Source organism: Choloepus didactylus, chromosome 10 (assembly GCF_015220235.1).
Source record: "Choloepus didactylus isolate mChoDid1 chromosome 10, mChoDid1.pri, whole genome shotgun sequence".
NCBI classification, from domain to species: Eukaryota; Metazoa; Chordata; class Mammalia; order Pilosa; family Megalonychidae; genus Choloepus; species Choloepus didactylus.
Window position 1 is genome coordinate 106,298,003 of NC_051316.1, and position 27,872 is coordinate 106,325,874.

General features: G+C 46.2%; 1 protein-coding gene across 3 annotated transcripts in view; it reads left to right on the plus strand.

Moving 5' to 3' along the window:
* Positions 1-27,872, plus strand: part of ASTN2 (astrotactin 2) — a 926,574-nt gene that overhangs the window by 623,908 nt on the left and 274,794 nt on the right. For all 3 annotated transcript variants that reach the window (XM_037797191.1, XM_037797194.1, XM_037797193.1), the window contains exons 14-16: positions 20,291-20,415; positions 24,181-24,285; positions 27,331-27,510. In XM_037797191.1, coding sequence (XP_037653119.1) covers positions 20,291-20,415; positions 24,181-24,285; positions 27,331-27,510 — 410 coding nt within the window. The remainder of the gene's footprint in view (positions 1-20,290; positions 20,416-24,180; positions 24,286-27,330; positions 27,511-27,872) is intronic.

Below are 27,872 nucleotides of genomic sequence, written 5' to 3' on the forward strand. Positions count from 1 at the left end.
AGCTTTGTGACCTTGGGTAAGTTACTCAGCCTCTCTGAAGTTAAGACACTGGGTCTTCCTTACGTGCCAAATAGCAGAACTGGAGTCAATGATCACCATGTTTTTTTTTTTAGTTCTAAGTGTCCCACAAATGGTCAAAGATACCAAGGAATGAGAGAGGGAAGTGGCTGGTACGAATTCATTCAATTAGTGCCAGAGTTGAGTCTTAAAGCATATTTCTCAAGGTCCCCCATAGGCACTGAAGAAAAGGAATCACTTAGACTCAAAATTACTGGAGAAGACAAAACAGTTAATGATAGCTGTTTTGGTTTGCTAAAGCTGTCAGAATGTAATATACAAGAAATGAGTTGGCATTTGCAAAGGGGGTTATTAGCTTACAATTTTACAGTTCTAAGACCAGGAAAAATGTCCCAATTAAGGCATCAAGAGGAAGATACCTTCTCTGAAGAAAGGCTACTGGCATCCAGGGTTCCTCTGTCATATAGCAAGGCACATTGCTGGGTGTCTGCTGGTCCTTGTCTCCTGTGTTTCAGTGCTTTCAGCTGCTGGCTTCAGTGGCTCTCTCAGCTCCTCTGGGGGCTTTCCTCTTAGCTTCTCTGGGTGTTTCTCTCTCTGAGCTCTCTGACTTGTTTCCGTCCTTTATCCTATCATAAAGGACTCTAGTAAAGGATTAAGACCCACTTTGAATTGGGTGGGTCACATCTCAATTGAAACAACTCTTCAAAAGGTTCCACCCACAATAGGTCTGCACCCACAAGAATGGATTAAAAGAGCATGGTCTTTTCTGGCATACATGACAGCTTCAAATGAGCACAATAGCAATCATCATTGTTACTTATTGAGAACATTAATAATCTACTTTATTCCAGAAAGTGTGTTCTTCATTTTATCTGTATCATTTAAAATCTTCACAGTAACCCTAGAAAGCTGATAATTTTATTCCCACTTACTGATCAGGAAATTGAAGTTTAGATAAGTTATATGCCCAAGATCACACGGACAAATTTTGAAGTGGAGATGAAAGCTGAATCCTAGCTGATGCCAAAGCTCATGGTTTACAGGGTTTTTGGAGTGTAGGTTCTATTGACATGTTTCTGTCCCTTGGATGAGCCAGTGGTTAAATGGCTCTCCAGATTCTGCTTGAGAACTGGGTGACTCTGGAGGGGAGGGTCTGCAGATCTGACTAAAGCAAAAATTGTATTTACCCGAGAAAGTACATGTGTTGGTTTCTGATGGCTGCAGTAACAAATTACCACAAACTTGGTGGCTTAAAACAACACACATTTATTTTCTTACAGTTCTGGAGGCCAGAAATCTGAACTGAGTTTTACGGGGCTGAAATCAAGGTGTTGGCAGTGCTTCTTTCTAGAAGCTCCAGGGGAAAATCCCTTCTTTGTCTGTTCCAGCTTCTGGTGGCTGACTTGTGGCCCCATTTGCCAAACTTTGCCTCTATCTTTACAACGCTTTCTACGCCTTCTGTAGTCAGATCTCTCTATACTTCCTTCTTAAAAGTATTAGCATTTTAGGTTTAGCCAGATTATCAGGATAATCTCCCCCATTTTAAGATCCTTAATTTAATCATATTTACAAAGTTCCTTTTGCCACAAAAGATAACATGTGCAGATTCCAAGGATTAGGATCTGGATGTATTTGGAAGGTCATAATTTAGCCTACTACAGCACATTTCAGTTTCAGTGGAGCTCCAGGGGCCAGAGCTGTGGCTGGGGCACTTGGGTCCTTCACTGAAACGAAAACTCAGACAGTGAGGTTTGGGCAGGATGATGAGCAGCAAGGTCAGGAGTCAGGGAGTTCATAAGCAGGATGGCATTGGGTCAAGAAAAGTGGTACATGTCAAAAATTGATTTGGGTGATGAATGCACAACTATATAATGGTACTGTAAACAATTGAATGTACGCTTTGTTTTGTATGACTGCATGGTATGTGCATATATCTCAATAAAAATGAATTATTAAAAAAAAAGAAAAGTGGTATAGAATGAAGACTGAGTAGTAAGATGAGTAGATGCCCAAGTTCTGCTCAGATGTGGTATTTCTATATCACAAAGGGTGGGCTTAATAGGCTAAAGGAACAGCAGACAAGAACAGAGGCTGAGTTTTTTTTTTTTTTGGGTCTAGATTTTGGTATGCCTCTTTTTTTTTTTTTTTTTTTAATCTTCATTTTATTGAGATATATTCACATACCACGCAGTCATACAAAACAAATCGTACTTTCGATTGTTTACAGTACCATTACATAGTGGTACATTCATCACCCAAATCAATCCCTGACACCTTCATTAGCACACACACAAAAATAACAAGAATAATAATTAGAGTGAAAAAGAGCAATTGAAGTAAAAAAGAACACTGGGTACCTTTGTCTGTTTGTTTCCTTCCCCTATTTTTCTACTCATCCATCCATAAACTAGACAAAGTGGAGTGTGGTCCTTATGGCTTTCCCAATCCCATTGTCACCCCTCATAAGCTACATTTTTATACAACTGTCTTCGAGATTCATGGGTTCTGGGTTGTAGTTTGATAGTTTCAGGTATCCACCACCAGCTACCCCAATTCTTTAGAACCTAAAAAGGGTTGTCTAAAGTGTGCATAAGAGTGCCCACCAGAGTGACCTCTCAGCTCCTTTTGGAATCTCTCTGCCACTCAAGCTTATTTCAATTCCTTTCACATCCCCCTTTTGGTCAAGAAGATGTTCTCCGTCCCACGATGCCAGGTCTACATTCCTCCCTGGGAGTCGTATTCCACGTTGAGAGGCTGAGTTTTGACATCAAGATTAGCATGCAGAAGTTCACATTAGTCCAAGAGATGAGACTATGGGACTGTCCCTCCCAGGAAGATGCAGTAGGAAGGATTTCAGCATTTATTAGGTGATTGAACTAAATGACTTCTAAATGTCTTTATCAGCCTGTATTAATCAAGGTTCTCCAGAAAAAAAACAGGACCAATAAAGAGATTTATTATAAGAAATTGGATCCCATAACCTTAGGGACTGGCAGATCCAGCCTCCATAGGGAAGACTGAAAGCTGGAAATTCCAATAAAGGTGATGTTGAAGACTTTAATGTGAATTTACAAAGTGGAGCTGATGCAGAAGTTAAGACAAAATTTCTTCTGACCTCTGAAATCCTCAGTTCTGGCTTTTAAGACTTCCAACTGTTCGAATGAGGACCCTCCCCACATTGCTGAGGGCAATCTCTTTTGTTGATTGTAGATGCAGTCAGTTGATTATATATGCAGATTGCATCTACAAAATACCTTCAGTGTATCAAGCAGGCCAGTGCTTGTCCAAACCTAGCCAAGCTGACACATGAAATTAACCATCACACCAGCCTAACAGTCAATACTCTATAACAGGAGTCGGCAAGCTTTTTCTGTTAAGTGCCAGATAGTAAATACTTTTTGACTTTGCAGGCCAGGCAGTCTCTGTCATAACTACTCAATTTATATTATATTAAATATATGTTTATATTAATAAAAACAATAGTTAAAATTTACAGAGCACACAGTATGATATGCCAGGTGCTTTGCCACATGCATCATCTCTTAACTCTACAACAGCTCAGGAACACTGGTACTATTATTTTGTCCCTATTTCAAATGAACAAACTGAGGCTTAGTAAAGTATAGCAACTTGTCTAAAGTTGCAAGAGGCAGAAGTGGTAATTAAGCCTAGGTCCTTCATGGTAAATAAATAATAATCATAATAGTAACTACCACACATTTAATATACTTGTCCCTTTTAATCCTCATAATTGAGTCTATAAAAGCAACCATGAGTAAATAACTTCCACATGATCACACACCTAGTATGAGGTAGAGTTCCAGATTCCCTCACAGTATGTGTGAGTGGGGTCATTACAGGCAAACCTGAGGCTCTGTGAGATCATGTGATTACATGTGATCACATGACCAGTACTAACCAAACTGGGAGCTAGATCCAGCAGGGTCTTGAACTAATTGGGTCTTAGGACTAGATCCAATTTAGGTCCAACTGCATTTTTTCTTTTTCTTTCCTCCTTTCTCCCTTCTTTCTCTTTTTTTAAAAAATTTTTATTGTGGTAACACATATAACACAAAATGTCCCATTTTTAAGTGTCAATTTAGTGGTACTAATTACATTCACAATGCCTTGCTACAGAACCCCAAATAAATTCTGCACACATTAAGCAGTAATTCCCTATTTCCTCTTCTCCCCAGCCCTGGTGACTTCTACTCTACTTTCTGTCTCAATGAATTTGCTTATTCTGGATATTTCTTAGAAGTGGAATCACACAATATTGGCCTCTTTTAGTTGACTTATTTCACTTAGCATATGTTGTAAAGATTCATCCACATTGTGTCATGTATCAGACCATGCTTCCTTTTTATGGCTGAATACTATTCCATGGTTTGTATATGGCACATTTTGTTTATCCATTCATCTGTTGGTGGACACTTGGGCTCTTTCCACCTTTTGGCTATTGTAAATAATGCTTCAATAAACAGTGGTGTACAGTCCAATTGCATTTTTAATGTCAGATTTCGAAAGGCTGAAAATCATTTTCATTAATTGGGTTTTTGTTTCCCTCAGTCATTTTAAGTCTGGATGTCCATTGGTTTTAAGGGATACTTAAAAACAATTTCCAACTGTCCTCTCACAGCATGCACACTGCACTTTGGTTGTGATGGGAACTGGTTAATGTCCTCACAGACTGGGTTCTCAATTTGGCTGCAACTGACGTCAGGTCTGTTGGAACTGAACAAGGAGGGGTAAGGGAGATGGTCAGGGCTCCTCATTAGCACAGCGTTGCAGAAGGCACGTGCAACTATTGCTGCCTTTCTACTGCCTTTAGGTGTTTTCTTTATTGCTAAAAACTAATAAAAGAGAGAGAGAAAGAGAGAGAGTGGGGCAAGAAAGCAATTGCTATTACATTTTCTTCTGCTGCAGAAGGTTTCTCATTTTCCAAAAGCTCATTAGAGGTGGCTGCCTGGAAAGATTTCCTGGGCAGAATGGGGAAGACAAAAGAGAAGGAGAAAACCTTCAGAGACGTGACCCCAGCCGCAAGTTCATACCTGAACAAGCTGTTCCCCAGGCCATTGCTCTGATTCCAAATTCTACCTCATGGCTGAGTTGTAAATGGTAACATTAACAAAAAGTTTCAGCTTCTCTCACTAGTACCAGGAATAAAATTACAAATGAATTGATGCTGCATGGTCAGTTAAAACGTGGCTTTGATTTTTCCTGTCTGTTGCTTTCAGTTGCTAGGAGTTCTGAGACATGTTTTTTCCTTTAATTTGGAAAGGAAAGTCTGCTGAAGGTTCAATTTCACAAACGTTTGTTGAGCATCTTCCCCGTGCCAAATGCTTTGCTAGGAGCAGGAGAAGGAGAGAGAAGACACACTTAGTCTCTGCTCTCAAAGTGGGAGAAATAGACGCTGCCACAGCATGTCAGTGGCCGTAGGAAGAGGACTGTTCAACCTAGGTGCTGCGGACGTTGCTTTTAGCATTAGCAACTCTACTGGGGCAGGGAGTAGGCTGTGAGGTTAGAAAAAATCACAGCTGTCAATGAACACAGGAATCGGTGACCTAATAAGAACCCCAAATTAGTAGCCACAGATCCTGGGTTCTAATTATAGTTGTATCATGTGATTCAAGAAAACTGTGTCTATTCTTTGGCCAAGGGTAGCGGAAAAAGGATTTGACGTCCGTCCATTCCAGCTCTAAAATTTGCATCCCTCTTATTCCTAATCAAGCCTGGTTTGTTGAGTGTGTCAAATGAAAATGTGCCAGAGCAGTGCCAGAGCAGCAATAGCCTCCATTAGTTGAAAGCCTACCATTCTCAGGCCTTCTGCTAAGAAATCCACATTATGGACTCTTTTTTGGGGAAAAAAAATGTGTAATTTGCCATTTTAATCACTTTTGACTGTATACTTCAGTGAAATTAATTACATTTACATTGTTGTGCTTCTATCACCACTGTCTATTACCAAGATTTTTCATGACCTCAAACAGAAACTGTATACCCAGAAGCAGTATCTCCCCATTCCACCCTCCCCTTGGCCCCTTTAACCTTTAATCTATATTCTGTCTCTGTGAATTTGCTTCTTTTATATATTTCCAAGTATTTCATGTAGGTAGAATCATACAATAGTTGCCCTTTTGTGTCTGGCTTATTTCACTTAGCATAATGTTTTCAAGGTTTGTCATGCTGTGGTATGTTTCAGAACATCATCCCTTTTTATGGCTGAATAATATTCCATTGAATGTATATGCCATGTTTTGTTTATCCATTCATCTGTCGATGGACACTTGGGTTGCTTCTACTTTTGGTTCTTGTCAACACTAGTACTATGAACATCTGTGTACAAGTATCTGTTGCAGTCCCTGCTTTCAATTCTTTCAGGTACATACCTAGAAGTGAATTTGCCAGGCCATCTGGTAGTTTCTGTGTTTAACTTTTTGAGGAGCCATATTATGGATCTTTTTAATCCTCACAGCAATCTTGTGAAGCAAGAATTATCATTTTTCTCACTTTTCTGATGAAGAAACAGGTCCAGAAAAGGTTAACTGTTCTGCCCTACCAAAGCCACACCATGGGTGGGAGTCAGAACCAGGACACAAATCCAGGCATGTCTGACTCCAAAGACTGTTTCCAGAAAGATGAGCAGGGAAACCCAATGTGCCCCTTGGGAGCAGAGGCTCCCCTTCTAGGGAACTTCCTCAGCCCTGCCTAGTAGAGCCATTACGGGACAACCGAGTTACTGAAAGAATGAGTCAGGGCTGACGAGGTGCCAGAGATGGGGCGTGGCTTTCCCATGGCTGCAGTGAGTGACAGCACAGCTCAGCTGAACTCTGGCGTCCTGGCTCCCAGTCCAGGGCAGGGCCGAGAGTGGGTGGGGACTGGAGAGAGGGCAGCGCATGGGATTCGGGTGGGTCCGTGGCCTCTGCCCTCAGACTCAGTCAGCAGGTGCCTTTGAGTGCACCTCTTGTGCTAGACCCTTGAGACCAGACCTGAACTGAGGCCAGGCCCTGCCCTGGGAGAGGGGTGGAGGGGCGCTGAGAACAGAAACAGCCCTGAAAGCCAGATCTGAGGATTCTGATTGGTCCCAGAAAGTTTTTAACCGCCTAGGGCTGTTGGCGTCTGCCCTTGACAAGGATCAAACAAGCAGCTTGACCCCTAGGGGACTGAGAGGTGGGGTGGGGGACTGGGAGGCTGCTGTCCCTGTCCCGGGGCTGGGGGCTGGATGGAGAGGGCAAGGCTCAGAGATGCCCCCCCACACCCCGCCACCCCCACCCTTCCCCCCATCCCATCAGAGAGCTCCGCTGGCTCCTGGGGCCAGGGAATTCTTAACTCAGACCCTGCAGACCTGTGTCAGGAGGCAGCTTCAGGTTCGAATCTCTATTCAGCTGCCTCTTGGCTGTGTGAACTGGGACAAGGTGAATGACCTTCTTGAATCTCATTTTATAGCATCTGAAAAAGAGAGAGAATGATAGCGCTTGGTCAGGAAAAATACAGGGGTTGGACCTAGTGATGTCGAAGGTCTGTCTCCGCCCCCACCCCCGAAGTTGGCTGTAAAGGTGTTGGGGACTTTTGATTCCACCCCTTGAGAACTGAAGGGAAAAGTTCGAAAGGACTCTCCAGAGGTCGCAGCTTGTTAGGACAGGACAAGGAATCCTGGTGCTGACACATTCAGGCAAGGAGATGGAGGGCGAATGGCTGAGGAGAAGATAATGTTTTTCTAGCCTGCAATTTCTTTCAATTTCAGGGATTGCAATTACCAGGGCAAGAGTTAGTAACGGCTGTGCCTGGAATTCTTAGATGAGTTTGGTGCCAGTGGTGGAAGTAGGTCTGCATTTAGAGAGAGAAGACGTGTGTGTATACCTGTGTGTGTGCACATGCACCTGTGTGTGAATGTGGGGAAAGCAGGTGGGACAGACAGGTGGCAGGCGGGACAGGCAGGTGGCAGAGGGAGCCAGACGGCTCAGATGACATCACAGGTGAGCCTAGCAAAGTGACCTTACCTCTCTGAGCCCCAGTTTCCTCCACTCCATAGTCTAGATAATAATACCTACCTCACGGATCAGTAAGATGGATGGAAAGAGCACCTAACACTGTGTATGTTCAATAAATGGCAGCTACTATTAATAATGCTGTTATCCATCTGGGACATGGGTGTGTTCAAGGAATCAATTTTGCTCTTCAGCATTTCATTTAGGGGCAAAAATAAATATTGACCAACATATTTTTTTCATAGTTCTTAAAAACGTGGAGTTAGACTGTTCAAATCCCAGTTTACTAGCTCCATGCACAAAACCTCTCTATGCCTCTTCTCCCTCATTAAAAAAAAAAAAACGAGAATAATAGTACTTACCTTATGGAGTTGTTGTGAGGGTGAAATGAGATATCTTGTGCAAAGTCTTTAGACTAATTCTAAACAATCAGTGGATACTAGCTCTGATAATTATGCATATTATCCTGCATGCTACATGCCCAGGGAAAGGGGAAATGGGTAGGGAGGCAGAGATGAATCAGTTATAGGCTCAAGCCCCACAGGAGGATGATTGCAGTTTTGTAGCTGAATGGGTTTCTCCCCTACATTTCCATTCAGCTAAGAGGCATTCATTCACTCATACATTCATTCATCTAATAAGCACTTACTGAGCCCCAGTGTGTGTTTCAGCCGCTGCATCAGTCTGGATGCACAGCAGTGAATGAGAAGGATGTCATCCTTGCCCTCAAGTGCCCACGGTCCAGTGAGGGAGACAGCTGGTGTCCTGGAAATGGCAGCCCTGGTGGATAGGAATGGCAAAGGACAGGTGCCAGGGAAATGCAGAGAAGAAGCATCCAACTCCCAAACGAAAGGAGGGGGAGCACAGAAGGGGAGGGGGACTGGCCTGGGGTAGACAGAATAATGGCTCCAATGATGGCCACATCTTCATCCCCAGAACCTGTGCATATGTCACCTTACACTGCAAAGGGGAATTAAGGATACAGGTGGAATTGGAATTGATGTCACTAATCACCAGATCTGGAGATAAGGAGATTATCCTGGATTATCCGAATGGGCTCATTGTAACCATAAGAGTTCTTGAAGTGGAAGACGGAGGCAGAGGAGTGGGTCAGAGTGATGTGTTGTGAGAAGGGCTTGCCTTGCCTTTACTAGCTTTGAGGATGGAGAGGAAGGGAGCCACGAATGAAGAATGTAGGTGGCCCCTAGAAGCTGGGAAACACAAAGTAACCTTCTCTCCTCTAGAAACTCTATAAAGGAACACAGCTCTGGGGACACCTTGATTTTAGCCCTGTGAGACCACTGCCAGACTTCTGACCTCCAGGCCTGTAGATGATAAATGTGAACATTATAGGCCACTAAGTTTGTGATCATTTGTTATGGAAGCAATAGAAAACTAATACATGGAGACAATGATACATTTGAATTAGGGCCATTGTTTTAGGAAATCCTTCTGGCCGCAGGATGAATGGGTTGGAAGGGGCGACACTGAAAGTAGAGAGCATTGTCACCAGGCTGTGGCATCGCAGCAGGCCCTTCGAGAGAGGACGGCAGCCTGAACCAGAATAGACAGCCATCGTGTTCTGGGTCTGTGTAGACACCAGCCTCTGGGTATGGGAAGGGGAGGATTCAAAGCAGAACCAGCCATGTCTCTGCAGCAGAGCATTCCAGAGTCTGAGGCAGGAGACGGACATGCAGAGAGCAACCACACCAGCCAGGTGTGGTGATCTGAGCTCAGAGCCAAAGCCAAGTGCAGTGGAAGCAGAAAGACATTCCTTCCCAGGAAGAGGGTCAGGGTGGCTTCCTGGAGGAGGTGACGCAATGAGATCTGTCTGTGAAGCCCCTAAAAGGCTCTGTGGAGGTTGCAAAGATGAATGAGACCCAGCCTGTGCTTTGGAGGTGCTCACAGTTCAGAGGGGGGTTGAGGTTGTGCCAGGCATGTGAAGTCATCGTTCTTACCAACCTTTGAGGACAGGCAAGTGGAAGGATCCCTGGATTAGAAATCAAGAATACAGGTTGCTTGTCAGTCCTAGCCCTGCAAATAAAGAAACAAGCAAAGAACCTGAGAGCCCTTAAAGAAGGCCCTTCTTGGCCCTGCCCCTTTCTCCTCTCCTGCCACGCTGGAAGATTAAGGATCACCATTTCCATGAGGGTCGGCTAAGAATGGCCACAGCCAGTAATGAAGCAACTTCACATCCGTGTTCCTGACACAGCCCAAGAAGTTTGGGTCATGTGCTCCTGCTGCTGCTGAAAGAAGGGGCAGCCCTGAGAGCCTCCATCTAGGGAGGCTTGCACAAAGGGCTGGAGGTCTTGTTCAAAGTCTGGCCCTCTTCCTGTGGATCTCCCCACACAGCAGGTGAACCAGAGTAGGCTGACGGTGGGCAGAGGCCGAGGACTTCTTTGACTTGCGTGATCTGGTGCTTAGCAGTGGGGGCATCTAGGAGAGCTGACTCTCTGGGGTGGGCACAGGGGCTCAGTCTTGTCTGCTTGGGCTCCAGACTTCCTGACATCCAGGCATTGCTGCAACTCCTTCCACTTCCCAGCACATGCAATCCCTGACGGAGACAGCAGGTTGTTTCCCAGTTCCCACTCAAATCTGTGCCTCTTCTCTACATTCTGTTATACAACTACTCCATGGATTCCTGTCGGGGTTACTGCAAAACCTCACAATTGGCCTCCCTCCCTTCAGCCTTTTCCTTTCCCAGTCCATCCTCCACCCTGTAGCCAGGCAGTCTTTCTGAAGCTCCAGTCTGATGGTGTCAGACCCTTTCAGTTGGACTCCTTGCCCTCAGAATAAAATCCACCTTCCTTAGCATGGCTTAGAAGACCCTGAAGATCTGCTCTCCACCTGCCCTTCTCAACCCTTTCCCTGCCTTTCATTCTGAGCTTTAACATCTTGACTTTTGCTTCTTTCAGTTTCTAGAATGTGTATATGTGATTGCTCTTTCCTCTCTCCTCTCTCTGTCTCACTCATGCACACACACACACACATACACACACACACACATTTTCAGGCTTTTGCACATGTTATTCTTTCTGTTTATACCCACCTCCACTTCCTCCTTTCCCTGCCCTTTACCTGGATAACCCCTCTCAGTCAAGTCTCACCTCCTCACCTCCTCCAGGGAGCCTTCCTGACTGCCTGTGTTAGGTGTTCCTGCTCTCTACTCCCTTGACCCTGAACTTCCCCTATTAACCTTTATCACCCTAACTGATACCTATCTGCTTACCTAAGGAAAGGGTTCAAAAACTTGTTCATCACAACGCAGATATACAAAACACTGCAGTTTTCTTCACTTTCCACAGCTGACATGATCTCACCCTTAAGCTTCCATCCTACAGATAGCAACAACAAAAAGAGTCTGAATTGTTCTGTTTAGGGTAAAATAGGGTAAATATTTATTTACTCAATTCAAAGTTAAACTCCCAGCTCCGTCTCTCCCTTATCAAGCATCTCCCCTCCTCTCCAACTCAGCATCAGGATGCAAGTGGAGGCTGATGGGGGAAGGGCTCTGGCAAATGTGATCATCCAGGTCCTTGCTGGTATTCAGTATGTGGTTTCTTGTCTGAACTTGGCTCTGGATCTCTGCGCTGGCATCCGTTATGATAGGGAAGGGCTTGGGTGGTCTTTTAAGAACCATCAGAGTGCAAGTTCTTGAGGTCTACACTCTCTGAAGCCCTCTTATTCTCATCTTAGATATCAACAACTCCTCCACCAACCCTGCCTCCAAGGAGCAGGGTGGCCTCTATGCCAGGAAGTCTCAATGGCTCTCTCCTCTGTACCCTGTGGGTGCAGGACTCGGAGCTGACTTCAGCCACCCTCACCCACTGCCACCCCAACATGGGAGTTCCTGTTGGCTTAAAGGATACAGGGACTCACAAACTATTGAGTCTGGAAAAGCAAACCTCCTTGCCCCTGCTCGCCTGCTCTGAGCTTTTCCCCAAACCCCATCGTGGTATCTTTGGCACTTGTGGGCACTACCCTCCTGGTCGGGGTGAGTGGAGTAGAGGGTTGACTCGGAAAAGGCTGGAAGGAGGGTGATTGAGGCGCTCACATCTACCTTCCTGCCCTCCTGCCCTCCTGGCCTTCTTTCCCCAGCATCTCCTCCCAGAACAAGTGACAGAAAAGAAGGACTTTCTACGTCCTTTTCCTGTCTGGTGGGAACTCCTCTTGGGTCATACCCTGCACCATCTGTACATTAAAATGAAATACTATGATCTGAGTCAGCCAGGGCTGGCTTTTTATAGATAAGGAAACCTTTGCTCTCTGCACAGGCTGGCTTTCATAACTGTCGCCTAGCTGGAGACACTACAAAGGTTGCTTTGAGATGCAAAACTGAGCAATGACTCTTTTTTCTTTTCTGGGTGGTATCTACTCTTCCACTGAAGGGATGGATGCCATTGATTTAGCAGAAGGGGAACCATAGACTGATGTGATTTATGGGGAATGAAAACTGCTTCAGTTTAATATTTTCAAAATCATTCTTCACTTTGCACACATTTGCACACATATATGTAGGAGACATTTGTACACTTGTGTGTCTCTTACCAGACTATGCACAACTTGAGGACAGAGAATGCTGTTTTGTTTTTTAGTTTTTTTTCATGGTAATCCCAGTGCCTGGCACATAATAGTAAAGATTTGTTGAATTAATGAATGAACTAATTAAAGAATGAGTAAGTCTGGGGTGCTTGACCAGAGAATGTAAACTAAGACCCATAATTAAGAAGAACATTATACGAGGACAGAGTTTGTAACTGCTCCCTGAAGACAGAGCCTGAGGATGGGCTCGGACGAGCAAATGCTAGTGTTAGTTTAATCTCCATCAGACCCTGTAGACTCCTGCCCCCACAGATCAGCTACAAAATCCAGCCCAAGCCTCCCAACCTGGGGTTCAGAGAAACAGATATTTTAAAGCAGCCCCCATCCCTCCCAGTTCCAAAAGGGCAAGTGATTTCACTAAACCACACAGTGAAGCAGTGGCGAGCTGAGAGGAGAACACAGGTCTCCCATCTCCTTGGCTAAGGAGGAAAATTCTCAGCTAAAGTCATCCCTCTCAGTTGGCAGAAAGGCTCGGTTCAGTTGGAGGGGCAAGGTGGTGCATGGATGAACAAGGGAGAAGTCCTCATCGGTGTTGGGCGTCTGACAGAATCCTACAGAAGACTTCTGGGCAGCCTGGAGAGAGCCAGAGAGCGGGGCAGGGAGCATGGACCCCTTCCTTCAAACTCAACTCCCAGCCGAGGCTCCTGGCTCCCCCCACTCCCCACCACCACCATCACCACTGAGAAAAGGCTGCAGACAGCTCTGGCTGGCTCTAGGGTGATTTACCTTCCTGAAATACCTCAATTTAAATGCTAATTTCACCGGAACTGAGGGGTGATCAGCTCTTGCCAGCTGGTGGCTGAGTATTAATGTATCCACTACACTCACACATATTCTTAAATGGAGGGGAGAGGAGTGAAGACTTGGGGAAGGGGTGGAGGAGGGTTGGGGAGAAGCCTGGCTCCCCTCGCTTGCTGTCCTTTGTTGGCAGAAGCTTATCATAAGGGAGCTAGTAGATGTGTTCTGTCCTTGGGAGAAATGCTTTGTAGGTTTTGTGTCATTTAGGTTTATAGGCAGTGTGGGGGTTCAAGGGGCCTGCCCCTCGCCTCTACACCAGGTTCAGCAGATGCTGATGGCACGAGGACTGGGAGCCAGGCACTGTGCTGGGCTCTTGAGACATTCAGAGTCTGTTGAAAAGGAACTAACATTCAGAAAAAGGAGCTAACATTTAAGACAGCTTTACGTGAATCATGTCAGTTAATCCTCCTACATACCTATTGAAAGAAAACTTGTTATGCCCATTTTACAGGTGAAGTCAATAGGCTCATAAAATGTTAAGTGACCTCCCCAAGGTCAGACAACCAGAATAGGGGACCGATGTCTATGTGACTTCCAAGTACGTGCTCCTTCCACTGCTAATGCCCAAGGCCACTTCTGGAATCTATTCACAAACAAGATGCTTGAGAGAATAGTGATAGGGAAGATTTATTCCCACTGGGGAAAACGGAAGGTTTCACGAAAGTGGTGGCTTTTGAATTGGGCCTCTTGCTTCCTGCTGGCATCCCTCACCCCTCCTATCCCAACACACATGTACACACATGGCAAATGCTCACTGTGATTGGGAAGGTCTGACCAGCCTGCTCCAGGAGATGTTTTCCTGAGTTCACATCAGCACAGCGGTCCCTGGTCCCTTCTGGCCAAGCTCCATGGTAGCCAGTGTGTCTGAGGTCTTAGGAGATTAGGGGTGGAAAGCAGGGATTTTAAATCCAAATACTCAGTATCCCTTGGACTCTGAAGCATGCTGGGATACTGTGGCAAAACATTGTAAAAGGCCCTATTAAAAGATGTAGGTTGTGGATGCATTATTCTTTCTTAGTGTCATTCCTTCATTCTTTAACAAATGTTCATTGAGCACCTACTTTGCCCCAGGCACCATGCTGGGCTCTGGGGAGACAGCAACAAATTAGACAGGCATAGACATGGCTCTTATGGAACTTATCTTCTAGTGGGAGAGAGAGAGAGAGGAGGTCATCCATGACTACGACTATGGTTAGAAAGTGTGACGCCCTTCATGGGAGAAAAGAGCAGGAGAGTTTGAGAGTGAGTAATGGGGGAACTGAGTCAGGGAAGAATTTTCAGAGGCTGTGCAATCATTTGTGGTCTGAATGATGAGTAGGAATTGGCCAGGTAAAGGGAGGGGGGAGAATTTTCCAGACAGAGGGCAAATCCCAAGTGAGGCTGTATTAGTAAGGGTTCTCTAGGGAAATAGAACCAACAGGAGATAATCTGTAAATATGAGAGTTTATAAAAGTGTCTCACACAACTGTGGGGATGCACAAATCCAAATTCTGTAGGGCAAGCAGTGGGCTGGCAACTCCAATGAAGGTCTCTGATGAACTTTTCAGGAGAGGCTGGCTGGCTGAAGAAGTGAAAGTTCTCTCTCTTCCCCATTAAAAGCCTTCAACTGATTGGGTTAAATCCAGCTGATTGAATTATCGCATTGTGGAAGAAACTCCCTTCTTGATGTAATCAGCTACAGATGCAATCTGGTTTATTAACCAGACACAAATGTCTTTGCAGTAATGGTTAGGCCAGTGCTTGCTTGACCAGACACCTGGGTACCATCACCTGGCCAAGATGACACATGAACCTAATCATCACAGAGGCCCTGGGTAGGAAGGGCACATGTCCCATAAGAGGAATTCAAGGGCAGTCATTATGACCAGAGAAGTGATGGCCAGGGGCAGTGCCTCTAAACATGAGCGGAAGGAGCAGGCAGGGCTAAATCTGGAAGGATATTGGAGACCTGAATGTGGCCTTTGGATTCTCTCCTGGTCTTCATGCATGTTGGCACCTCCTCTGCATTTCCACTGCTTCTCCCAGTGCCCAGAACAGCTCCTAATAACAAGGCAGTTCCTCAATTGATGCCTGTGGAATGAACGAGACATCTCCCTCCCGGAGTTCCCTCTGAGTCCCTGGGGCCCAGGATCTACTTTTTTTAAAATGTGATGAATCTTTTCCATATAATGTCAATTGAGATTGAACCATTTTTATAGACACCTTTTGGGAGATGCTTGTCTAGAGAAACATGAGCCCTGTTGCTATTTGGAACGTAATATTCACATCTGCACATTCACACAGACATGCATGGACAGCCACATCCATGCACAGAAAAGCACAGTCCACCCTGGAGATGAACAACCACAGGACTGCCCAGTTTCATCTCTAAGTAGGTCAGGCCAGCTCAGCGATCAAAGCATGGGCTTTGGACTGATTCTTTGAACATGTGCTTACTGAGTGCAGATGCTAAGCTGAGAGCTAGATAGGTTAGAATATGCTCTTGGCCACTGCCCACTTCCTAACTGTGGACTTGGGTTAGGCAAGCTACGTAAGCTCTCTGAATACCCATTTCTTCATCTATAAAATGGGAATAATAATAGCAGTTATCTCATAGAGTTATTGTGAGGTTAAAATGATGGTATACATATTTAGATACACATTATCGATCTATCTATCATCTATCTATCTATCTAATCTTGGCATAGCACCTAGAACATAGCTGATAGTAAACAAATGTGAGCAGTAAATCTTAATAAATGTTACAGTATTACTCATTCTTCTCCCTATTATTAGGGTTAGTTACCTACTGGTTTTTACCACACACACACACACCCTGAGAACACCCCTGCTTGCATCCCTGGTCACCTTTCTCCGATGAGTGATTCAGAAGCCACCTTCTGGGCTTCTGAGGCTCTCAACCAAATGGAACTTTCCGGACTGCTGTCGCCATCCCTGTTTTGCCTCCTGGGAGAGCCGCTTGATGCAAAGGTCCTGGGCGCCCTCTGCTGGCCGAGGCCATGCATGGCTCGTTTCCATCTTTTGAGAAGCGGTGACGAGGCCCAGTGTCCCCTTCCCCCCAGCCTCTCTACCCTGGCCTGCTATCTCCCACCCTTCCTTCTTCTCCCTGCTGCTTGTGCTGTCTTTCCACGTGCTTCCTCAGGACCCTCCCTGCTCAGAGAGCTCGGAGAGAAACCTTCCTCTAAGAAGAAGGGACGGGCCCCCCCTGAGGTGGCCGCTCTGCTGCCTCTCATTGTCCCTTTGAAGTCAGAGTTGCCCACAGGCCACCAGGCTTTACCAGAAGGCCGAGGGATAAGGAGGTGTGGGACATGCCGCCCTCCTACCCTCCGTTGCAACTATAAAAACATTTTCAGATAAGATTTGAAAGGGAGATTTCAGGATATTAAAGTGAAAAAAACAAAAACAAAAACAAAAAAAAACCCTAACCTTGGGAATCAGATAAATTTGGCTGCAGGGCTCTCTTCCCAAATTTGTTCAGTGTGTAAATTCAGGGGAATCGCCTCAGAACTTATTGTATCCTCTGTTTCCTCATCGGTTAAATGGGGAATGTAATTGTGTCCATCCATGGCTTTGCAGTGAGGGTTCGGTGAGGTCCCGTTGAGAGCTACCCAGAGTCCCTGGTGTGCAGACGAGCCGTGAGCAGCAGGCCCTTCTCTCGGCTGCAGGGTGCCTGTGCACGCTAAGGCTCTTCCAGCTCTGACAGTCCATGGTCTCACAGGCGGGCCTCCAGCACCTCTGCCCCCACACAGCGCTGAGAAGTTGACTCGGGAGCCAGACTGCCTGGGGCCTCGCACTTCCCAGCTCTGAGGCCTCAAGTATTTCCATAACTTCCTTGTGTTTTATCTTCCCCATCTCTATACTGGGGATTCTAATTGCATCTACTTCATAGGGTGGTGCTGAGGACTAAACGTCAAGTATTTGAACAGTACCTGGTACATAGTGGGTACTCAATAAAAAATTATTATTGTTATGCCAGTTCACTAAGGCAGGCTGAGTAGCTCTTATGATCCCCATTTTACAGATGAGAAAACTGAGACTTGAGTGTTTTGCTTCAGGGTACATGTAGTGTGGGCAGAACTGGAGCTCCAGCCATCAGAGACATTGCAGCCTTCTCGCTGTTGTCCTCTTCTACTCATAAAGCAAGTGTGTAGGGTCTCACAAGGAAGGGACTTTTGCCCAGAAGCACAGAGCCCATTCAAAGTTCTCAATACCCCTGACACACTGATTGTTCCCCATGACCAATTTTGTTGTCTGTCCCAGTAGGCTGGCAATATCTTGAGGACAAGGGGAGAATCTGATCTATCTCTGGGTCCGTCCCACTAGTACAGGGCTCCACCCCGAGATTGTGCTCCATGCATGTTAGTTGAATGACTAGGGCATGGGAACACCCCTCCGCCCCACTCCATCTTTGAAGGGAGGGATGCACCCCACCTCACAAAGAAGACATAGGAACTTGGTCCCTTAAACTCTGTTTAGTGTGACGTGGTACTTGGTGGCACTTCCATTGCCCTTGACCAAGCAGGCTGTCTTTTGGGGTTCACATTGCTGTGCCACATTCCCAGGTTTGCAGACAAACCAAAGGCCAAGCACAAATACCCCGGCAGAACCCATAATCACATGTACCCATAGACATTAATGAGCACAACTCCACATACAGACATGGGCGCCCACACACAGGCACATAAAACAGCATGTTTAAATGTACAGGTGTGCACCGTCATACAAGTGTCTGTGTGGCAGAGTCCCAGACCCTACCCCTTTCTAACCAGTCCCTCTTCTCTTCTGATTAGTAACACCAGGTTTGGAGTCAGACAGACCTGGCTTCTAATCCCAACTCTACCACCTGTTGACTTTGAACCTCATTTTTCTCATCTGTAAATGAGGATAATAATAGCATCGTTATATTATTGCGTGATTTCTTAATTTGCCTGAGCTGCTATGACAAACACCACAGGCTGGTTGGCTTAAACAACAGTAATTCATTGGCTTATACTGTTTTGAAGGCCAGAAGTCTAACATCAAGGTATGGGTAGGCCATGTTTTCTCCTGGAATCTGTAGCATTTGGGCACTGGCTTGCCAATACAGCTTGGCTTTCCTTGGCTTGCACCTCTGCCTCCGTCCCATGGTGATGTGCCTCATTCTCTTGCTTGTTACTTCTGGCTTCTCTGACTTCTGGTATCTACTGACTGACTGCACATGAATTTTCTCTGCTTGTGCGGACTCCAGTCACACAGATTAAGGTCCATCCTGATGGAATTTGGCCTCATCTGATGGGATCTTTGAAAATCCTATTCACAAATGAGTCCATGCTTTAGCTAATAATAATGTCTTTAAAGGTCCTATTTACAAATGGGTTCACACCCAGAGGGTGGAGTTTGGGATTTGAGCATGTGTTTATGGGAGGCATACTTCAATCCTAACACAAGGTGGTTGTTGTTGTGAAGATTAAACGGTAAAACATATGTGAAGTGCTTAGCCAGATCCTAGCAAACTGTAAGGATTCAATAAATAACAGAGATGATGATGATGGTGACAATGGCAGTGAGGATTATGGCGATGGTAGCACCTTCCTCTGACTCTGACCTCGCTCGGGGGCAGACACCATGTCTGGGAAGGCTTTGGTGCTAGACATGAAGAAAATGTTCACTAAACGGCTGAATCGCTGGTGAGCTTTGCCGGTGCCTGTTTTTGAACTGCCTGAAACCCAGGCTTCAAAGGCATTGCTCTGGTGTCGCGTGTTTTTGTTTTCCTTTTTCTGATTTTCATTTCAAGGTTACCTATTCCAGGTGGCAAACTAAAGTGATAAAATTCTCCTCCCTTCCTTCTCCTTCCCCTCCTCTATGCCCTCTTCCTCCTCTCCAGATGGTAATTAGTGTCTCCAGCTCCAAGGATCTGTGACTTCAAAGTCATATTTTAATACAGAAATGCCCTTGACAGCATCCACACCAAGTGGAAGTCAAGTTTCCTGCTTGCACGCCACCAGTAACAGGAAGCTCACCATCTCTCTTGGCATCCTGTTCTGTTTTTTAGGCAGGTCTGTTGGCTAGAAAATTAAAGCCTGCCTCTCCCCTTAAGACTACCTTTGCCAAGGGTTCTGTCCCCTGAGGTCATCCAGAAAAGATCTGTCTTCTGTCCCTGGGGTGGCCCTACAGGGAAGGGATAAAAGCCGCTGGAGAAGTTCAGACAGGGGAATTAGCACTAGCCCGGGAGTCAGGAGACCTGGGTTTGAGTCTAACCCATTAGTTGTCCTCCAGCAAGTCACTCCCTTGCCCCAGGCCTCGTTTTCCCATCCTTAAAAGGAAGAGTTTGATCCAAATGATCTTTTAGGGCCCTTCCACTTCAACATACAAAAATCCATTCTTTTAAGCCTTTCTCTCTCCAGCTTCTCCTGCCTGCCTTGTGTTTCAAGTCCTCCTCGCTGTTTTCAGTTTCCTCCCTTCCTGGTTCACATTGTCACAGCCTAGACAGGAAGACATGCAGCAGCCCAATGTACAATTTATAGAGTGTCAGACAGTGTCTTAAGCAATTATCAGTTTTATCTCATTAAGTATTTACAGCAACCCTGAGATCTAAATCTAGTTTATAGACAAGGAAGTTGAGTCTCCCAGAGGTACAATGGTTTCCTTGAGATCATACAGCCAGTATGTGGTGGGGCCAGAACTGCCCCCAGCCCATCTGATTCCAGGGTCCGGATTCACTGTCCGGTTCTCAGAGCCGGGGTTCTGGGAGGGGAGCAGAGGCACCACAGTGAGGCCACCACAGTGGGGCGGGGATCGCTCTGCCCGGGTTCTGTTGGGGTGGCAAGCTCCCCGGCCCCTGCCCCGCAGCCCTCCAGCAGCCTCCACTCCCTTCACGTTGGCAGTCTCTCTGCTCCTCTCCACAGGGAGAACAACTTCATCAAGGACTTTCCCCAGCTGGCTGACGGGCTGTTGGTGATTCCGCTGCCGGTGGAGGAACAGTGTCGGGGGGTCCTCTCTGAGCCCCTCCCGGACCTCCAGCTGCTCACGGGTAAGACAGAACTGCCAGGCCCCTCCTCGGCCTCCCTAACGACACTCCTGTCCCCCAGGGGCATATCCAACATGGGCCCATCTGGGGCGCCCCTTTGCTGGGCAAGGGGCCTGTCATTTCCTGGGTTACAGGCTGTGCCAAACTTGGCAGGAGCTGTCTGGGAGGAGAGGAGGTCTCTCCCGGTGAGGAAAAGCATTTTTCGCCTTTCATTGACCATTTTCTGACTTCTTATTTTTGCATGTGCACTTTTATTATTTTGTTTTGTTGGTTTGTTTTTACATCATTCTAAATTAAAATCAGTGGAATTCCCTACCAGGAGCTTCTCCCAATTGAACATTTCATTTACACAGCTTGTCTTTCTGCATGGCCCCGAAACAGCTGGCAAGGTGGGTCAGATTAGCCCCATTTTATAGATGAAGAATCTAGACTCAGAGAGGTGAAGGAAGCAGGCCCGGGTCACACAGCAAATCTGCCAGGAGCGGAGCCAGGTGCCGTGGCTCCGAGTCCTTTGCCTTCCACTGCACTCTGCAGCTTTCCCCTCACACCTGGCTCCCTCTCTTACCATGAAGCTGTCTTTTGTAGGCTTTGCTGATGCTCTGTTCTTTATGTCCTGCCCTAGGATACTCTTCTGTTCCTCTTTGTCTTTTCCCAGTTCCTCTCCTCCCTTTTCCCTCAGCAACCTTGGAGGTCAGGGCCCTTTCTGCCTTTATGATACAGAAATCCAGTGTCTCATCCCCTGCCCAGGGAGAAAGATGACCCTGATGGGTGATTCTCCCCCAGGAAGACCCTGCAATGTGGCAGACTTAGGTTTAAATCCCTGCCTATCACTTGCAAGCTTGGGTGACCTTGGGCAGGTGGTATAATCTCCATGTGCCTTTCCTGTAAAATGGGCAGGGGAGAGACCCCTGCATGTGTGCCAGGCACTTTGCAGTCAGTTTGCATTTGACTGTGCAAAGCTGTTATTGTTCTCTTACTGGCTCACAAGGTCATGTCACTTGTCCAGACCAGGACCACTTTGCTGGTCTCTAGTCAAGTCAGGATTTAACTCAGTCAGTCTTGACTCTAAGGAGGATGTCATATCCACTCTCCAACATCACCTCTCTGCCCTGTCATGTTTCAAAGAAGGGCCCAGATGTAGAGCACATGAAACCAGGGATATAAAAAATGCTTTGTAAAATGTGTCTAAAAATCATTGTACCCACCTTAGCTTTCATTTTCACAACATCATAAAGTTTCAGAGCTGAGAAGGATGACTGTAAAAGACACCTAGTCTAATCTTACTTACTGATGAGGAAATAGGGTCTATAATATTCCTACTGAGTGATTATCTCTCTTTGGATACCCCCAATGATGGGGAGTTCACTACCTCCCAAAGCAGACATTTTGATGGTCCATGGAGAGCTCTTTGTGCTCTGAAAGAAAGGACTCTGGATCTGTGTGTCCTTGGGCAGTTTCTGTCCCTGAGCCTGTCTCCCCCTCTGAATAAATGGGAGTGTAACTATTATTTTTCAGGATTGTTGTGAGAATTGGAGATCATGGATATAAAATGTTTTGCGGTTCTCTGTGAGTGGTAAGAATTGTTGTAATTGTTTTGAGTTGGGGATATTTAGACATGTCCTAATAAAGGAACATGTCCTAATACAGAAATGCCCTTGACAGCATCCACGCCAAGTGGATTTCCAGAGTTAACTTTCCTTTTAATTACCAGGAAAAATACCTCCCCGCACCCCAGATCTTCATCCCACCTCTAATCGCAGGTAGGGATCTGGGATGGAGTAGAGCAAGGTGGGAGTCAGGGGCAGGTTTATAATCAGCAGTGAGATGAAAGCGAGTGAGGAAGGCCATAGGGATGTTTTGGTATTTTAGGCAGATGAAGTGGAAATAACAGAGACCGAGGTCTCACCCTCAAGAAGCTACATTCCCCTAGAGAAGCTTATATTCCAGGTCAGAATCCAGGAAAGACTAGGGATAGAGGGAAAGGAGGGCAGGAGTGATATCAGTTGCGGGGGAGACCCAAGGATGTGGTGAGGGGAGTTTTCCTTTTGGTCACCCTCCCTTAAGGAAAAGAGCTGCATCAACAGGCAGCATCCAGATGTGCTGCTTTCCTCTCTTGGGGTTGGTCCTGCCTCAGTTCCCAATACTCTCTCCAACCCTGCTCTAAATTGGGGTGAGCAGTAGCAGATGGGGCAGAGGCTGCCTGGCCCTGGTGTCCAGTCCTCCTGGTCAAGCTGCCTGCTGTGCTCCACATCAGAAACCCACACCTCCCCTTCCCTCCCCAGCCTCTGCGAAGGACAGACAGGAGAAGCAGAGCAGAGAAACAGAAAGGACATATTTATAACAAAACCACCCCGCTCCAGTGGACATATCTTTGGGGATCATGAATATTTTACTTTAAAATGAAAGCCTCTAAAAATTATATTATTCCTGAAGAGGTTAAGGAGAAGAAAGAAAAAAGTTGACAGTAATGGACAACTTTAATACTGCAGTAATGTCCAGGAAGAAATCATTTGTTCCAATGAGATTCTCATTTTAATCTTGGTATCAAATATCTCTTTAAGTGCCTCCTCACCAGGGGACAAGAGAAAAGGAGAGAAATGTGCCTGCCGTTTGCAGAGGTGCAAGAAAGCACAGATTCATAACAACAATAATAATAACTGCTGATGTGACTAGCATTTCTTTTCCATGTTTTTTTTGATTGTAAAAGAGAGAGTTTACAATACTTAGGGTAGAATTTTAAAAATGGAGATGAATATAAACCAGAAAACAAGAATCATTCATACACTTCCCACCCGAAGTTAACTACGTGTGCACATTTTGTTGTGTTTTTTGTTTATTTTTTGTCTATACTTGTGTTTCCCAAAGTGCATTCTATAGAACCTACATTCTATTGGGCCCTCTGTAAAGAAGGGATTCCATTGTGAAAGGAGGTTGAGAAATGCTTCACACTGCCCTTCCATGGAGCTTTAAAATGCACATATCCTATAAAAGGGGCTGAGAAACTTTTTTTTTAAATCTTGTTTAGCTTTGTTTAACCAGTACTTCTCCTTACTTGAAATGGGAACCTTGTATGTATATGTAGATGTGTTTTGCATAATACGTAGGAACATCCCATGTTTCCACATTGGAAAGCAGTGGTCTATACCAGCGGGTCAACAAACATTATCTGTAAAGGGCCAGACAGTAAATGTGTTCACTTTTGCAAGTGGTACAGTCTCTGTGGCAACTACTCAACTGTGCGTAGTAGTGCAAATGCAGCCATAGACAATATGTAACAAATGAATAGCATGAAAGCAGCCAAAGACAATCTATAACAAAAGGGGCCATAGTTTGCTGAGCCTTCATCTGCAAGTACAGCATTTCTAGATTTCCAAAGTGCTTTCACTTCTACTACCTTATTTGAATCTCACAACATGCCTATGAACTCAGGTCTGCAGAAATGGCTGCCCTATCAAATGGGGAAACTGAGGGGCTGAGATGGCTAGCATCTCATAGCCATTTGCCAATGGTGTTTGGATTCAGAGGGACATAAATCTGACCTGAGGTTGCTTGTAGGGTGATGGAGACTTGCAAACTGTTGAGCAGAGAGACAACGGAGAGTTGGGGCTGAGCTCAGAGGTCAGGGAGTGGCCTGGGGGTGGAGTTCAGATGAAGTTTTCAAGTGCCCAGGCTTAGGGATCCCGTACCCTCCCAGAGCTGTGGGGTGGGGGTTGTGGTGAGAGCCTCTAAGTGCTGGGATCATGTGACCATCTTATTCCTTCCCCCCAGGAGATATCAGGTATGACGAGGCCATGGGGTACCCCATGGTGCAGCAGTGGCGGGTCCGGAGCAACCTGTACCGCGTGAAGCTCAGCACCATCACCCTCTCGGCAGGTGAGGACCCCTGCCCGGCAGCCAGGGGACGTGGCATCATTCAGCACAGGTTCCCAAGGACCTAGCCTGGGCCATGCCTGGGGCTGGCTGGGGACACTGAGGGAGTTAGGCAGTGCCCTCTCTGCCACCAGGGAGCTCACAGGGAGGGCAGGCGGATGGATGGGTGGACATGTAGACAGACTAATCTATTGATGTGCCGCAGTAGGGTCAACCCAGTAATGGGGCAGTGGGGGCAGGGCAGAGGGAGTCAGAGAGGCTTCCTGGAGGAAGTGATTTCTGAGCAGGGTCTGGAAGGATGAACAGGAGAGAAAGAAGAAGTGACAAAGTCGCATTAAGTTCTTCAAGTCTTTCAGGTTTGTGAATGATAAATTCCTCGCAGATACTGACTCCTATGTTCTCTCCTGGCTGATTTCTTTGCTGCCTATCTCCTACCCAACAAACACACATATTCTCCAGCCTCATTCCTATGCCCTGTTCCCACCTACTCCCACCCCCACATTAGACTCACAGGGACTCTGCTCTAACTGATGGGGGTGATCTGTGGTTCCTGAAACGGGGCATGTTCTTTCATGCCTCCATGACTTCGCATATGCTGTTCCATCTTCCTTGATTTCATTGTCGGGGGAATGTCCCCTAAATGCTCTGTGGCATCTCCCCTGTTACTCATTGCTGTCATGGAGAATAACTCAAGGAATTTCCAGTGCTCTGATCACCTTTGTGAAAGCACTGACAAGAGCTTGTTCCATACCTGAACCTTGTCTGCCTCCCCCACTGCCCTGAGAACTGTGGGTAGTGCGTGGGTCTTACTTATCCCTGTATCCCCAGACACCAAGAGAGGATCAGCACATTGTTGGTGCTCATGTTTGAGGGAGGAATAAAAACATGAATGAAAATGGAAGAAAACATGATGAATGAATGACTGGAGAGATGAGGCCTAGTCTAGAGTTTTCTATTCCAGCTCTCACTCATAACGCTGGCACTGGTTTATCATCTGAGTGTCCCCTAATTGTCATGAGTTCTTATCTTTTTTAGTCTCACTTTGTTCATCAGGAAAATGGAGCTATTTTAGCCTGGAAATTGGAGGACTTCACCCTCTGGGAAGTACAAACAGTAATTATTGCTGACATCTGTCAAGCACTGTATAATATTTTTATATCTCATGACTTACAACAGCCAAAGACATTACTTATCTCTGTTTTTCTTCAGATAAGGAAACTGAGGGTCGGAGAGGTTAAGTGACTTGCCCAAGGTCACACAGCCAGGGAGCAGAGCAAGGATTCAGTTGCAGTTTTGTCTACTTGGATAAAGAGGCATGGGGCATCTCTATGGCATTGTTATTTATTACTTAACAGAAACCATCTCATTATTAATTCTTTCATATTAATTACCAGTTGCAGGAGTTAACAGGTTGATGGAGAGGAGTCGTTCTAATCAAGTGCCCATGCTCTGAATCCTCTTCTGGTGTCCCTACCACCCCCTTACACTGCACCTGTGAGTGATACTGTGCTGTTCCTATTAGAACTAAAAAGGTGTATCTGCTTTAATTAATCAATAATCACACTCCTGAAAACCCCCTTGTAAATCAAATGCTGGCAGATTGGAGCTCATTTTTAACATTGGTGAGGAACTTGCTCTTTTAGAATTTACTTTGATGTGGCACAGAATCGGTTGTTCTTGTAATAATCGTGGTTGGTTGGTGTCTTTGCCACGTCCCAGGAATTGTGCCACGTACTTGGTTGGGGTGGGGGTACAGGGAGGACATGTGTGCAGATTCAGAGACGGGTGAGACAGGGCCTCTGTCGTCAAGGGGGTGCGTGTTTAAGGTGTGGAGATGGGGGCTCCTGCCCGGGGTGATGTGAAAGGCTGCTCGGGGGAGGGGTGACTTCCTGACATCTTGAAGCATAAGTATAACTTGGGGAGGAAGTGGGGATGCCACTTCAGGTGGAGGGTGGATGTAAGTGTGTGTGTGTGTGTGTGTGTGTGTGTGTGTGTGTGTGTGTGTTGGGGTAGAAAAGATCTTAAGTGAGAAGGGGGGGGTGGAAGTACCGGGTGGAAAACTGATTTGGTTGGAGCTAAAGCCTGGTGTGGATGGCTCATGGGAGATGACCTTGGAGGCCTTGAATGCCCAGATAAGGTCATTGGGCTTTACTCAATAGCAGGGAGAGCCCAGGAAGGTTCAATACGCCTGGAAGAAGAGCTCAGCCATGTTCATGTATGAGGCGAGAGGAAGGGGAGCAGCTGTTAGAGAGTGATTGCCGGGCAGGCCCCATGCCAGGTGCTGAGGACTTTGAGGTCTCTTTGGCATAGGATTAGAGGGAAATAGAGCAGCAAGGAGTTCCCTAGCAGCAACCTAGGGAAAGTAAGCACACTAATTTTAGGAAGGCAGTATCAGAAATGGAAAGAGCTGTGCTGTTACAGGAAGTTTAGCTGTACACAGAGACTCTATGCACCTGGGTGAATGGTGGCTCTAGGGCTCCAGCAACAGACTGTTGAAGCTCTGATTTATGTGGTGCAGTGGAAAGTTCAAGGGTTTTGGAGTGAGAACAGAAGTAGGTTTGAATCCCAGCTCCTCTAGCTGGAGGACCAAAGCAACTCACTCAGCCTCGGAACTTTAACTCGCTCATCTACCCGATGGGGATTGTTATTGTCTGGGTTATAGTGTTGTGGCTAAGGTTAACTGAGATGAAGTGGCTGAAACATCTAGCAGTGTACTTGATACACTTTAGCTGGTCAATAGATATTAGCTTTGGCTTCCTGATTGTGATTTTCAAGTCTCCATTGTCTAGGTCACAGAGCATTAGTGGGTAGACTATCTTCTATTGATCCCTTCTTGATGGTGGGGCCTTGTGTGTCCACCAGAGAGAGCAGTTCGTTGATATGTGAGAGTGAGAATGATGTACATGTTTGGACTAGTGCAGCCAGTAGGCTGCCACGATGGTGAGGCATAAGACTCCAAATCCAGGCTAATAAGAGCCACTTGCCTCTTTAATTTCTTGGCCACCAGCCTCACAAGTCTGACACCTCCACCTGCTCTCCCCTGTCCAGGGTTCACCAACATCCTCAAGATCCTTACTAAGGAGAGCAGTCGGGAGGAGCTGCTGTCCTTCATCCAGCACTACGGCTCCCACTACATCGCAGAGGCCCTCTATGGCTCTGAGCTCACCTGTATTATACACTTCCCCAGCAAGAAGGTCCAGCAGCAGCTGTGGCTCCAGTATCAGAAAGGTAAGCCTGGGGGAGCTTTTTGGAGGTGGTGGTCAGGTAGAGTGCAGAGGGAAGGAGGCTGGGGAGAAAACTAATCTCCCTTAAGATCTAAATCCTGGCTGCACCACAGTATAAGCTCTGTGGCCTTAGGAAAGTCCCTGTCCCCCTCTGGGCTTCTGTCTGACCATGGGCAGAAGGAGGGTGTCATACATGATGATTTCTCAGGATTCTTTGAGTTCAGCTATTTTCTGAGGCCCCATGTTGGTGTTCTGGACTCCAGAACTGTGACCTTCTACAGCAGGGTCTTTATTTCCCACTCCTCCTTGAAACAACTGTTGGAAGAGTGTGTGGGGGGAAGGGAGGGGGTAGGGAGGAGGTGCTGT